The sequence below is a fragment of the Lutjanus erythropterus genome, chromosome 1, assembly GCF_056507025.1.
Source record: "Lutjanus erythropterus isolate fLutEry1 chromosome 1, fLutEry1.hap2, whole genome shotgun sequence".
NCBI lineage: Eukaryota > Metazoa > Chordata > Actinopteri > Lutjaniformes > Lutjanidae > Lutjanus > Lutjanus erythropterus.
The window spans coordinates 25,624,423-25,639,504 of NC_139317.1; the positions used below are offsets into that span (position 1 = coordinate 25,624,423).

Consider the following 15,082-nt stretch of genomic DNA (forward strand, 5'->3'; position numbering starts at 1 on the left):
GGATAGCTTTTATTTACTTAGCTTTTTTTTTTTATTAATCCTTGTTGATTATTCCTGTTTGTTCAACAAAATCTTCAGAAAATCATAATTTCTCTAATTGATTTTTTCAATAGGCCTATAGTATGCCTGAAAACATTATTACAGCCTCTGAATAGCCTCATAGTATATTGTGAAACTTTGATATCTATAATTTTTTTTTAGTTTTCTGTGCAATCTCTGGTTAAATAAACAGTTATTAGATACTCTGGGAACTTGCTACATCACAATAAACGAAAGGAAAACCCTACCATGGCACTGTTTTTTCTTTGAAGATAATGTTTGTCATCCCTCAAGAAAAAGATAGGAACGAAAACATAGTACAGTAAGTCAATTTTCAAAGTAAAAGCATCGTGCATTACTTATGTATGTTAATGTAGCTTAATATGCCACAAGAGACCGATATTTTCTCATGTCTCATACACTGCTGCTGCATGGGAGTCACGAGAGCTTTTATTTTGAAAATCCTAAACGGAAACAGGCCTTTTAACAATGGCTGACTTGACGGTTTTTGCCTTGTGATGTTGCTGCTGATGACAGAGACAAAACAACACGGGAAGAACTGTTCCTACTAAGCACAGACGTCGACCTTAAAAAATATTTAACAGCCGCCGATTCATTGATGATAAGTGAGGTCAACAACGGGGTAAGCTTCCGACCTAATCCACCGTTAATTTAGCTAACACTGACATCAAAACAGATGATTGGTTTGTTTTTATAGCTAGTTAGGCTAGCTGTTAGCTAACGTTAGCTGGCAGTTGACTAGGCTATATGTATTGATGTTGATAAGCCCTTTTTATGTTGGTAAAAAAGCTGTAATTACATTCAGTATCCTAAATGTTTAGCAACAATACTCGAAGCACAACAGCTAATCAAGGTTACCGCTTTGTAGAGGAGGTCTGTAAACAGCAGCTCTGATTGGTTATAATCGGTGAGGTGAGGCTTCAGCCTGTGTTTATAACGCGTCTCACGCTTCGCAATGTTTGATCCCATGCGCTGAGCTCCGTGATAAAAGCGATGATAACATTTGATAAACAGTGAATTACATGCCTCTGCTTGGATCATAACAGTGTTGTTATTGTCCATCTGGATAGAGAACAGTCATTTTCATACGAAGGCTGTAGTTTTAATTTCTATGCCATTTTATGTGACACACACCCTCAAAACACTAGCACATGTTTTATGTTTCAGGATGAACCGCAGCTTTTTGGAACTCATTAAAAGTTGAAGGCGTTCACTTATGTTGAGGTTTCATGCTGCTGAAAACCACTTTCAATTTCTATCTCTTTAAGAGACCCCCATTGTGTTTATGAAAAGCAATCCATGTTTTAGTCGTGCTATTTTTATTTTTAAGACCTTTTTACAAGTTTCTAAACCTCTGCATGATCATATATTATGCAGTTTGAGAATATGAAGAAACAAATAAATCATATCCAATTAATAGATCTATCACTGATGTAAAGTCTGAGGAAATAACCCTGACAGTGGGTGAGTTGGAGGTTTTAACAATCTGTATTATAACTGGGTTAAAATATGTGTTTACTTGTTAGCAGCAGCACAACAATTGAATTGGATTCTGAAAAATAACACATATGCACAATAAGTCACAACCATGCTAACACATTAGCTACCTGACTTCCATTAAAAGATGGCCATGATCCTCATTCCTCCTTCAGTTCATAAACACAAGAGAAGAGAAATTAACCAGTGTGTGACTGCAATGTATTTTGTCTTCCTTTAGATGTAGCCGATGAAATGGAGTATGATGAGAGACTTGCACTTTTCCGCCAGACCCGCCTCAATCCCTTTGATCGTGGAGAGGAAGAAGATGGTCCCCAAGGAGGCAAGACACCGCCACAGCACGGTAAAGTTGGCTCAAGTTATTCACAAGCAGCTCATGATGCAGCCATATCAAATGCAGAATATGACCTCTAAACTCTAAGGTCGCTTAAACTCAAGTCAGTTTCATGTGAATGTCTAAATTAACCAAGAGATAAATGTGAAGACATATGAATATCATTTATTGGATATCATTCATTGGATAGTTATGTTGACTGTCAGCCTGCGTCATTAGCACTACACTGACCCATGTGGCAAAACTAAGGCAATGTTTACCCTGGTGACTGATAGCATCTCATACTAGACTTCTTGGCATATAACATGTCCATATCATAGGTTTATTCACTCATTCACCTTATGAAGAGAAAGCTGGTTAAAAAACATTTTTAGTTGAGACTGCAACTCGATCTGATAAGTCATATGCTTGTCTTTCTGATCTATTAGGGAAAATCACTGAAATTTAAGGATGACATGATCATAAGTGCAGAAATTGTGAGGATGATGAATTGACACCTTTTGGCTGCTACCTTGATGAGGCACATTTGACTAAGAAGTATGTTTAGCCTTTGGCAGACATCCTGTTGTTGTTTGAATATCCTGTTACGCGCTGAAAAGATGTCTCCAATTTGGCAGGCCAGTTAATGTGGTAATATATTACACTGGGATTTCTTTTAAGTTCCTGTGGTCTGTCATGTGGAAGATAAAATAATCAGTTCTCCTTGAGTTGATTACTGCAGGAACATTAGGATCAAGACAGAATATTTTATTCATCAATAGGCTGTAGAAACCTGCCTGATGTATAGATTTTCTTGACATTTCCCTGACTGAACAAATGGGTGCATCTGCAGGAGGCGTTTTCTGAAATAAATGTTTCTGCTTTTCTAAATATCCCTTACCTGCAGATGTATACTTGCTCCCCTTATAGTGCTGAATACAGTGAGCCACCTTGGTGCTTAGATCATGTTGCTTATATGGCTCACTTATTGTATAGGGCAGTTGCTCTCTCCTGGAACTGATTTTGCTAAGTTGAAAGTGTTTTCATCTTGTCTAGAACAGATCCTAATATATGCAGCAAGCATGCTGGACTGTTGTCAGTAACTCTAAGCTTAAGGAAAGGGAAGTTGAAAACTGTAGCTGAACCAGAGGAAACGAAAGGCATAAGTGTACTTTAGTAACACTTCCTGTATTTCAGGATTTGGGAATTGAAGATGTTTTTGTTCGATCACAGTAATTTTGAGAGACACACTGTAAGCTGAGCTGATTTCACTTCACTTGTGTCGTCTGTGTTCGTCTGCTTTGTTGCCGTGTCTCTCTGTCTGGCACTGAGAAGCTGAATTCTCTCAACATGTTTTGTCCTGATGTGTATGCAGGTAATAGCCATATTTGTCTGCTCTTTTTCAATAAGATAGAGAGTAAGTTTGTTTAAAAATATATGATAAGTTTGATTTACTAGGCATCATTTGAAAGATTTCAAATGTAACGTATGTTTGTCTTTTCAAATCTTGTTTAATTTCCTTGACCAATTTTAGATTTCTCAAAAGATTTTGCAAGATTTTACCATTTTTTTAATTTTCACAATTAAATGTCAGTCATCATACTTAACAGTTTCAGCATAAGCTATTGATACGTCGCATTTATGATCAGAGGATCTCGAAAGTTTTAAACTGAGGGAGTTTTTATTATTTGACATACAGACTTTAGTTGAACATGTGCTGTATATTGTGCTGTCGTTTTTAATTTTGTTGTCTCCCTTTTCCCTAACATTATTTCTCATAAAGACAAACAAAACCACAAAAATGTACTTGCCAAAAATTAAACCTCAAATTCAGTAAGGAATTGATGCCACACACATTTTGTAAAAACAGTACACTGTATTAAGGTAGTATTTATTATAAGCCTTTGGATTGTATAAGCTAAACAGGTGATGTTGTCCTATTTCTACAATTCACATAATTCAGTACTTCTTCCTAGTTGTGTGTTATCTTCCTGTATATTCATGACTAATTTAAGCCTCTAGTCCCACATTCTGTTTTAGTTAATTTACCAATACATCTTCACTAGTAAAGCTGTTTATTAGTTCTTGTTTATCATTAAAACAATTGTACTCACAGTACTGCCTGTGGACGTGTTGCTACACTGCTTGCATGGCCAAAATACTGCAGAATGCATTGTTATGATGCACCACATATACTGGAGTTCCATTTGTCAGGTGGACAGAAACATCTGTGTAGCTGAATGCTAATGTTGCTCTGTGTCTGCTGGACGTATTGATAGACATTAGTTTGCTATCAAGTTCACCATGACAAGGTGATAAGTCAGATGCTGTGTTTCAGCTTGTTTCACTGCCCTAAAGCACAAGCTTCCCCCAATTTAGTAAGTAGGAGTAAGTCAGTGGTGACATGCACATCCATAAGCCCAATGGGAAGGGTGCTGGATCATCGTCTAAGATGAATCAATAAATTAATTCATAAGGAACTGAACATCAAAGTAATCATAAAAAAAATCTAGATCATATTTCTGTTATTTCCCTAGCATGCAAAATGATGACATAGGCTACATCCTAGTAACCCTCACACTGTCTAACTGTATTGTTTTTTGTAAATATACACTCGTTTTGAATTTGATGTCTGCAACACATTCCAAAAAAGGTGGGACAGGGACATGTTTACCACTGTGTTACATTACCTTTTCTTTTCACAACACTCAGCAAGTGCTTGGGAACTGAGGACACCAATTGACACTGTTGTAACACATGCAGGATGTGCCTTGGCATTGTTTTGCTGAAATGGCAGCATATGTTGCTCCAAAACCTGCATGTGCCTTTCAGCATTAATGGGGCTTTCACAGATGTGACAGTTACCCATGATGCCATGAGCACTAACACACCCCCATATGGTCAGTGATTCTGGCTTTTGAAGTTAGCGCTGGTAACAATCTGGATGGTTCTTTTACTCTTTAGCCTAGAGGACACAATGTCCATGATTTCTGAAAAAAAAATTGTTGACTGAAAAATGTTGACTTAACAGGCCCAGCACATTTTTCCACTTTGCATCAGTCCTTTTGAGATGAGCTTGGACCCCAGAAACGTCGGCAACGTCTCTGGATGATGCTGACTTTTTTGAAATGTGCTGCAGGCTTCAAATTCAGAATGAGTGTAAATTTACAAAAACAGTTAATTATATAATTTTGCACATTAAACTTCCTGTCTTTGTTCTGTATTCAGTTGAATATTATTCAAAAATGACTGGCAATAATTGCATTCTGTTTTTATTTACGTTGAGGTTCTGCAAAAATAGTTGATAGTAACAGCAGTAGTTATCCATATACAGAAGAAGAATGTTAACACTGTGATTAAGTTGATTTAGAAGCATATCATGTGAATGATTTCATTACAGACTGACAAAAGATGTAGATTCAAAAGCACTTCAAAGTTCATTCAATTTGATGAGCTGCATTTTTAATGACACAGTTGAAGACAGTCTTGTCAGCTGCCTTGGTTACATATTACCAGACCTGATAAGACAATTACCTGTAAGTCCTTCAGTTGTCCAGTTGTGTTTTGAGCTTTTGTCTTCCCTCTGGACTTCTTGAGGTGGTGAGTCAGAGTGCAGGGATTGTCTGAGTGCCCACAGTCATGTGTGTGAAATTAGAACGCATGACTGAGTGCACTTACCAGAACATGGTGTGTATACTTATAAGAAGAGCAGTGCTTTATGCCACATTGTCCTCTTTTTAGAAGCAAGGCCTGAGCTGTTCTCTGGGACCAGAACCCACAGTTCAGATCGGACCATGGACCTCGGTCTAGCTGAGGATCACTTCTCCAGGCCTATGGTGAGTAAAGCTTTGTTCCTGCTGGCACCTTAAGTCCAAATCATTTCTCACATGAAATGAAACTGTTTCATTTGTAAACCTGAGAGTGCTTGCAAACAGAACTTCCTATTCTATCTACTGTGTGTTGAGACATGCTTTTGCTCATGTTCTCCTTTTGCAGGGTTCGTTTGTGGCTTCTGACATCGAACAGCTGAAACTTGCCATAGAGGAGTGTAAAAAGCTGATCTTGGAGCTGCCAGAACACTCAGAGAGACAAAAGGACACTGTGGTGAAACTTATCCACCTTCGTCTCAAACTGCAAGAGCTGAAGGTTAGAACTGAAGAGTGAATGGAAACGTGCATAACATGATATCGCAGTTGTTGGTATGTTGGAATAATCTGCTAAATTCATAATTGACCAATTTAACTTGTTTAACATAGTAGAATGCACAGTAGTACTCAAGTGTTTGCAGATAGAAATGTATCAAGAAATGTATCATCTATGGAGAGACATTTCCTTAAACTAAGGCTGCATTCAAGTGCATTTGGAAAATGTAGCCTAATAGGTGCAGTAGTTCTGGAGGGAAATTTAATTATGAAGTAGCTGTTCTGTAGCTGAGAGGTCATGCTTTTGGGTAGAGATCAGTGTCAGAGAAGTAATCAGGAAGATGATAAGAAATCCTGCTGGGTCTACTGTGTGCTAACAACACATTTTCATTGCTTTGATTGTATCACCTTTGGCCTTTAAGCCTTTGCCCTGTATGAGATAAATGAGAGCATGCATTGCAGACATTCTTGGAGACTGATAAGGTAACAAACAAGTTTGCTGAGATCAGCAACTTCCTTCCAAAAGGTCCTCATTCAAATAGACTTTCTGTTTCTTGAGATTTACTTTAAAATACAGAAAGCACAGTGCAGTCTGGTGTCTTGCAGGACACTCAGATAAACAAATCAAGTTGAATGCATTTTGTGGAAAAGAGAATGTTAGTGATTTCTTGTGTCATTTTAGAACTTTTTTTTTTAAATTGATTTATTTCCACTAGCCAGGTCCAGCCTTGGTGTTTTTTTGGTTTTTCTTTAGAGGCACCTCCCCACGTCATAATGACTCAGTGATTTTTCCACCTTTACAAAACTTCTGGCATCACTGATAAAGCTGTCTTGGTGGCATGGTGGTAATGATTAAGGCTGAATGCTGTAAACTAAGCAAATATTTTACTGCGTAAATAATGTTAACAGTGATGCACGAAAAGAACTTTGTTATTTATTAGGCTGCACTTGTTGAATTAGGTCATTCATTTTGAACCATATCACATGAAGCAGCTGAATGTCACAGACAGTGCCATAGACTATCAGGAATTTTCCCAGAGCGCTTTATGTTATATATAGTAATGCAACTGCATCTTAAACTGCCATCTGATGCAAGTTGAACAGACAAATTTTGTCTTGTATTTGATGCTTCGGGGGGTCATATATCCAGAACAGAAGACAATGAAAACACAAGAAATAAGAGCAAATATTGTATATACTTGTTTATTTTATTTCATTTGGATCAAATCACAACGATTAAGCAAAAATCACATGGTATAATGTGAAAATCATATTTAGTCCAAGGGTTGGTGTGAAAGTCACTGTACCCAAAGGAGTAACATGCACACATTTTGCAGTAATCAACTAAGCATTAACTGTGTTATTTCTTTGTTGATGGTTTTGGTGAATGTTGTTTTTACATTTTGTCTCTTAAAAGGACCCTGAGGAGGATGAGCCAAATCTGAGGATCTTACTGGAGCACCGCTTTTCCAAGGAAAAGAGCAAGAGTGTGAAGCAGACTTGTGATAAGTGTAGCACAATCATCTGGGGCCTTATCCAGACTTGGTATACATGCACAGGTGAGGCACACTACACAGTGTATCTGTCTGATGCAACACTGTGTGCACTATTTGAGTATGAAAGTTGCAAAACATCCCATTGTGCATGAAATAGGGTGTTTTAAGCCTACATAGATAGTTCAAAATTCAGACCTCCATTCAAGATCATGGTAGCTCTATCTGCAGTGTTGGACAGTAACAAAGTTTACTTGAGTACAGTACATGTTTTGAGTATCTGTACTTAACTTGAGTATTTTTTTTGGAAACTTTCATCCCACTAAAAGACAAATATTATACTTTTGACTCCACTAAATTTCTAGGAAGGTTGTCGTTAATCGTTACTAAACTTAGCTTTGAAGTCAACTGTTGCTGTTTTTTAAAATGCAACTGGCCACATGCTGTGTTCCTCACAGAAAGAAACCAATCACAGTACCCGGTCTCAACTGGTATTGATGTAAAAGCAGAAATACGTCACCCAGGCGCTCTGTAACAAGCACAAGCAAGCTCTCCCTCTTTCATTCAAACAAAACTCGGTAATGGCGACGGTTCTACAAGCAAATCAGTGTGTCATTAGGTGGTTTCAGAGAGTTATAAGGTTCTGTAAATGTATTGTGAAAACAATACAGCAGAGTATTAATATTAGAAAATGTACTTTGTAATCTGTACTTTTCATACTTAAGTATTTTTAAAAGCAAGTACTCTACTTGTAACTCATATAAAATTTTGACTGAGCAACTTTCAATGGTAGTTGAGTAGTATTTGAATAGGAAAATCTATACTTTGACTCGAGTACTGGGGTTGAGTACTTTGTTCACCACAATCTATCTGAATATCCTTTTTCTGCTCTCGGAGCTTCGTGCACAATCGATGTGTATCACATGTAGTTCCACTGTCTCCCTTGTTTTCTCAAAGCTCAACAAGTCAAAATGAGCCTATTAGAGACGGGAAAAGTCATTTTATCTGACCTTATAATCACATTGCTAGTTGGCCTTTGATTCATTCATTTTTGTTTCAAGACGTAATCTTTTTAGAATTTAATATAGTTTTCTCAGAGTATATTTCCTGACTCAGTGGGAGCATCTTTGAACGGCTCTCTGTGTTCATTAATCAGCCATTCATTCCAAACCCACAGAGTATAACGATAATACCCTCACAAAATTCATGCATGTATGATTCTCTCTTTCTTATTTCAGGTTGTTATTATCGTTGCCATAGCAAATGTATGAACATGATCACCAAGCCCTGTGTCAGGTCAAAGGTCAGTCACCAGTCGGAGTATGAGCTCAGCATTTGCCCTGAGATAGGACTAGACCGGCAAGACTACCGTTGTGCAGAATGTCGCACACCTATTTCACTGAGTGAGTATGAATTTACTGTGCTGGTTTATGTTTGACAAGTTGAAACAAAGAAACGGAGGATTTAAAAGCAATATGTAGGCTGATTTGAACCGGATGAATCCAAGTTTGCCTCATAAACATGTGCACACAGTTTTGAATAATATTACTTTCCAGCCATCCAGAACTTGCTGACTAGAAACATATGGTACATACTGTAATCTTCAAGAAATCTTTATTCTCTACTACATATCTAAATACTATTATATTTAATCAGGGCGTCTTAAATGTGCTTAAATTTTCTTTGAAAGTTTGACTGTACTGTGCCACATTTATTTTGCAGGGGGCGTGCCAAGTGAGGCCAGACAATGTGACTACACAGGCCAGTATTACTGTAGCACCTGCCACTGGAATGACACGGCGATTGTCCCAGCTCGTGTTATCCACAACTGGGAGTTCGAACCCCGCAAGGTACCCTCAACAGCCACAACGCAGTACACTCAACATGTGAAATTATCCCGTCATCTTTTATATACCGGCCTATGAGACTTGTTATGTTATAATGCTTAAAAAAGGGGGTGAGTGTTTGGTGTGGACTTACTTAACACGTGCAACTTTTGAGTGATTTGATCAGAATGTTTTCATATTGTTTAAAAAAACCTCAAATATTCAGCTGTACTCTTATAAATGGTACTGGTGGATATCAAAACTGGACAGAATTATATTACACGAACAGAAAATAAACCTGAACAGACACTCCATCACTTTTACATGTCAAAGTCACTTTAGTAGTCTTGAAGAATGCTGCACAGCCTGTGAAAGCAGTGGCTCTGGAGGATCTTTCAATGTTTTTTTTTTAATTTAAGGAAATTTCTCTAGGGGAGTCAGCTTAATGTTGTTTAAACTTGAAATCACATTTCCATATCTGATAGAAATGGCTGTTTATGAAACCCAGTTAGTATCTGACCCAATTTCAAGTTTATCTCAGGTCATATGATGTGAACTGACCTATTCAGAGAGAGTGTGTTCATGTGGGCATGTTGAACCAGCCTGTGCTCTGATGGCAGTGGTGGAATGTAACTAAGAAATTACTCAAGTACTGTATTTAAGTACTATCTAGAGGATCATGTACTTTACTTGTGTATTACCATTTCATGCTACTTTATACTTCCACTTCACTACAGTTCAGAGGGAAATGTTGTACTTTTTATTACAATATTTTTATTTGACAGCTGTAGTTTAATCTTTAGTCAGTTGAATATTAAAACAGCAGTTGGTCTAGTTTGCCCCCATTGTCATGTGTCAGATGTCTGTGAATTGATGGTGGGACTTTTTCCCTCTACACTTTTCAGATGATTTATTTAAATTACTTTTTGAATCCCAGAGAGATACAATGATCCAATATTTCAATAAGACTCAGAATGTTCTCCCATTAGACGTCTCATGACCCCTCAGATCTATCTCGTGACCCAGCATGTCTGTTTTTCAGGTTTGTCGCTCCTCAATGCGTTACTTGGCCTTGATGATGTCACGACCAGTGCTGAAGCTGAAAGAAATCAACCCGCTGCTTTTCAACTTTGTGGAGGAACTGGTGGAGATCAGGGTGAGGCACTAGTAAAGATCCTAAAGAGTTTGTGGACTCTGAAGTAAAGATAAAACCAAGTACTCAGTTTGAATTATTTTTACCAGCTGTGTTCTCAGTATTGGCCTGGACTCTCTTCTCAAACCTTATCACACATTCATTAGAGTTACTGTCACAGGTGTTTTGTAACAGCACTTTGCCACCATGTTTTGCATCAAGCGCTATTGTGCTGAAAATAAAACATTTTTTGTATAGAGTATTGCTGGCACACGGATTGAGATGGGAAATCAACTGCAGTTCTGTTTGTGTTAAGTGAGACTGACAGCAGTGTGTGTGTCTGTGTGTGTTGGTTCTCCTTTACAGAAACTACGTCAAGATATTCTGTTGATGAAACCCTATTTTATTACCTGTAAGGAGGCCATGGAGGCTCGGCTGTTACTACAGGTCAGCATCTGTTTATGAATGAAATTGATTTTGCATGGTGCAGTTAATGCTTGGGTAGGCGGTTTATTCTGGCATGTTTGGGCAAAGGTTCCATAATAACGTTTAGGCATCTTTTAATTTTGTGGTCCGAGAGAATCAAGACTGCAGCTGCTTCTCTTGGCTGTTTTCAGGCTTTATAAAAATCTAGCCTGTGACAATCACGTCAGTAAATTAGTTATTTGGAGACACACACTCCTAAAACTTAACTATTTAATAATCTGGAAAAGGGTCAGGAATCATCTATTGTTCTGCAGACTTCCTTCCTGCACCTTTTAAAGTGTCATAAACAGTGGCGTGATATGACCATATGTGACCAATAAGTAAGATGCTACAACAACACCACCATGTGGTGGAAATGAAGAGTTTGAGCTGCATCAGGAAAGGTTCCTGATGAAAAACTGAGACACTGTATGTAATATTAAGCTATACAAATACTGTAAACTTGACTTGACTGCTCTTGGTACAAGTTCATTATCAGCTCAATACTTTTTATAAATTGTACATGTAGTATTTCAGTACTTGGCAATATCTGCAGTGATATTTGTGAGACTGTTAAAAAGGCTTGCCAACAGACAAAATATGTATTATATGTTCACAAATGTTTTCATTAATATTTTAGTGTTTATATATGATCTAATGAAATTATTTAATATATTTAATCTAAGAATTAATACTTAATATTTCTAATATAATAATATGTATATATGTATTGTAATGCAATAACACATTTTCATAAATAATTTTCTTTGTATTTGTGTTCCTCAGCTACAAGACCGGCAGCACTTTGTGGAGAATGATGACATGTACTCACTACAGGATCTGATTGACATCTCCAGTGGCAGACTCAGCTGCTCCCTCACAGAAATCCACACCACATTTGCAAAGCACATCAAACTAGACTGTGAGGTAAGACATACGTAAAGCACAAAGAGCCACACTAATGACTCCTCCATGTTAGTGAGTTCATTGTCTGTGTATGCAGCGCACATAATCTCAATCTTGTAGTATCCACTAGTAGGATAACACACATAATTGTGTTATTTGCTAAAGAAGTAGAAAATGAGTGACCTAATTGAAAATCTGATTTTTTTGTCCCATTTTGTGTGTGTGTGTCTGTATGTGTAGCGTTGTCAGGCCAAAGGATTTGTGTGTGAGCTGTGTAAGGAGGGAGACATCCTGTTCCCTTTTGACAGTCACACCTCAGTCTGCCATGAGTGCTCTGCTGTCTTCCACAGGTTAGTCACACCACCAGTCAGTCAGACTGAAAAATACAGCAAATTATGTGTTTGTTAGGAGTGTAACAGTCAGTGCATTGTTTTTCCCTGATTAATACATAGTCTTTGTATTTTGTAACTGTACAAGGCACCTCCTTTTCATCCTCTGTCTACTTGTTAGTCATTATTCATAACATGCACTTGATTTGCAGTCCAATAATACAAAATAATGTTCAGTTGTTTCTTTGTGAGCTCTATGTGACAGCAAGGAACATAAGAATACACATCAGAAACAGTGTTGCGTAAACATCTGTAACATGGATTCTGATGATACAGGATGACAGTCACCAAAATTGTCCAGTCAACGAGTTACCTGTCTAACCTGCCCTATGTAACTTAGTGTTAACTCCTCTTGGTTCGTTTTTAAGTCCATGTGAACAGGAAATAGAACAGAACTAAAATGCATTCTTTTGGTCCAGGCGAAATAAACTACAGGTGTAAAAACACCCTAAAATGTACTTGTGGAAATGTTTGTGAAAAAAATAGCTTTCCATTAACTGGTAAAATATATAAGCCTCAGCACTGAAAAGGGTGTTTTTCCTACTTTTGAATGGATTTACTGGTAATCCCAAAGACATCCTGGTATTTTGCTAATTTAGTCTAAGGTGACCAGTTAGCATACCTTTAAACAGCATACAGAGAAATAAAAAATGCATTTATAAGTTTGTCCCACTCAGAATACTGTAGTTAGCAAAACAGTACTATTGCTCAAACGCTGAACTATCCCTTTAAATGAAAACCAACAAGTGGACACTTTGAAAGCTATAATATGAAACATTTCCACATTTAACATAAATGTTAGACAGATGTTGCATATTTTGTTAAGTTGCATACTTACATTATCCCAGAAACAATGTTCAGACTCAGAGAAATCAGTAATTTGTTTAATGTGACTTTGCATTTTCCTTCTAGCTGCTAGTTGCTATATCTTCTGTGAAAACACAGGATATGTCGGATACATCGGCGTAAGAAAGGATGTCGGCAAACATGACTAAACGTAACATGAATAAAACTTTAATACTTTACTGCTTCCGTGAACGTGATTTTGCTTTTCACCTGTGATGGTTGTTGTTTAACAATGAGGGCAACAACTCCCATGAGTCCACACTACTTCACAACATCATCAAACTACATCTGTGTTATTGTTTGGACGTGAGAGAGATCCCCAGTGGCAGAACATACACACTGTGCATTTAATAAGATGTATTATGTAACAAAAAATGTTGGTGTTTATGCGTCTCTTTAGAGATTGTTACTATGACAACTCCACAACTTGTCCACGCTGTGCCCGAATGACTGAGCGGAAGCAGGATGACGATGTTAAAGATGCATAACTCTGCAGAGGAGCACCTGATGTTACTGGATGTTGCACTTTGCCTCATGTTGCGCTCTGCTCGATCAAGAACGTCTAACAGAAGCTTTTCGTCTTTGTCCTCAGTTTGTTTTGTGCATATGTTGATACTGTAGTGTCTTTATCTTCCTGTGCACTACATTATGAAGAAGGGTGCATAGAAACCCGTCTGGAAATTAATATATACATACATATATATATATTTTTATCCTAACTTTTTAATCCATACTGATATTGGATGTACTGAACACTGTGTATGGGTGTCTGTATGAGTGACTGTGTGTCTGCTTGTATACATGTACAAAAAATAAATGCCCTGTAGAGAAAAGCCACCTTATCAGTAGGTGATTATGCATGTAGGAGTTGTATATTAACTGTTACACGCCTTGACCGCATTAACCTATACTGCCAACTTTGCTGAAATCTAAACTTTAAGGTTGCCATATATGAAAAAATGGTTTTGAATTTTAAGTATTTTAACTCCAGCTTCCAAAAACAAAATTACAAAAAAATATGTTAACCAGAAATTTGCCTTTCAGCTTTCAAAACAAAATCCTGTAATCATGCTTGAAAGTTAAGGGAGCAACTATTCACTGAGCTGTTATTTCCAAGCATCACTTATTTAGGTTATATAAGTTGGTATGATTAATTAAATCTCTTAGACTGTCGACATTACATCACATGTTACATGCCTGTTTTCTTTTCATAATTATAATTTGTTGATCTGTTTTAACATTTCAGAGGATTTTCAAAACATTTCCATTCCGATGTTTTCTTAACAGTATTTCTTTTCCGCACTATATTTATACCTTACCTCACAGTAAAGGTTTGATTTGAGTTAAACTGTCAGTTAGCCACCCTGGATACTGGAAATTATTATTATTTGCAATAGTTTGACAAGAAGGGTTGTGTATATACAATCATTAACACAGTGATCTAAAAATATAGATACATATATTGGCAACAGATATACGAAGCATGCACTACCAGTACATTTTCTTGTTTACCTCAAAAAGACAGTGAATATGGGAGTTAAACGTGCTTTCCTTTTATTCAAAATGGTGAACTCATTGTAGCCAGTTTGATCTGTGTTTAATCCGGTGCAGTCTAGTGCAGTGTGTAGCAAATAGATGTGAATACTCATGAACATTTTGTGCCTAAGATTGTCAGGTTACGTACAGCTGTTATCCAAACGTCTTAATACTCTCACCATCATGTTAATGGTTTCACTCTTACAGTAGCACATTTTGTCCAGAGATGACAAAGATGTTAAATGACACTTTTGTTAATAATGTGTAAACGGTGACTTAAAGTATTTGTTTTAAAATAATGAGTTTTGGCTGTGTTATCTTTCAGCATGATGTACTGTATTTTTTTTTCTTCAAACTAATGGACATACATGGTGTTGGTAAAAACCATGTTCTGTTGGAAAACATGTTGAAATAATGCATGAATAAAGTCATGAAATGCATTAAAGTTGTAGTGTTGTGTTCAAATCAAACTTTCAC

At 37.1% G+C, this 15,082-nt stretch overlaps 1 protein-coding gene across 4 annotated transcripts; it reads left to right on the forward strand.

Annotated features, from left to right (window-relative positions):
- Positions 1-522: 522 nt before the first annotated feature.
- On the forward strand, positions 523-15,050 carry def8 (differentially expressed in FDCP 8 homolog). Of its 4 annotated transcripts, none has more exons than XM_084718231.1 (12): positions 523-682; positions 1,778-1,900; positions 5,612-5,706; positions 5,867-6,016; positions 7,430-7,571; positions 8,744-8,908; positions 9,228-9,355; positions 10,374-10,487; positions 10,830-10,910; positions 11,715-11,855; positions 12,075-12,184; positions 13,470-15,050. In XM_084718231.1, the coding sequence occupies exons 2-12, from the start codon at positions 1,792-1,794 to the stop codon at positions 13,555-13,557; spliced, it is 1,323 nt and encodes a 440-aa protein (XP_084574357.1). In that variant the 5' UTR covers positions 523-682; positions 1,778-1,791; the 3' UTR covers positions 13,558-15,050. The 4 variants fall into 4 exon arrangements, with proteins under 4 accessions (XP_084574357.1, XP_084574359.1, XP_084574360.1 ...); XM_084718233.1 differs by having other exon boundaries at positions 5,615-5,706; XM_084718234.1 differs by lacking the exon at positions 10,830-10,910.
- Positions 15,051-15,082: the final 32 nt, after the last annotated feature.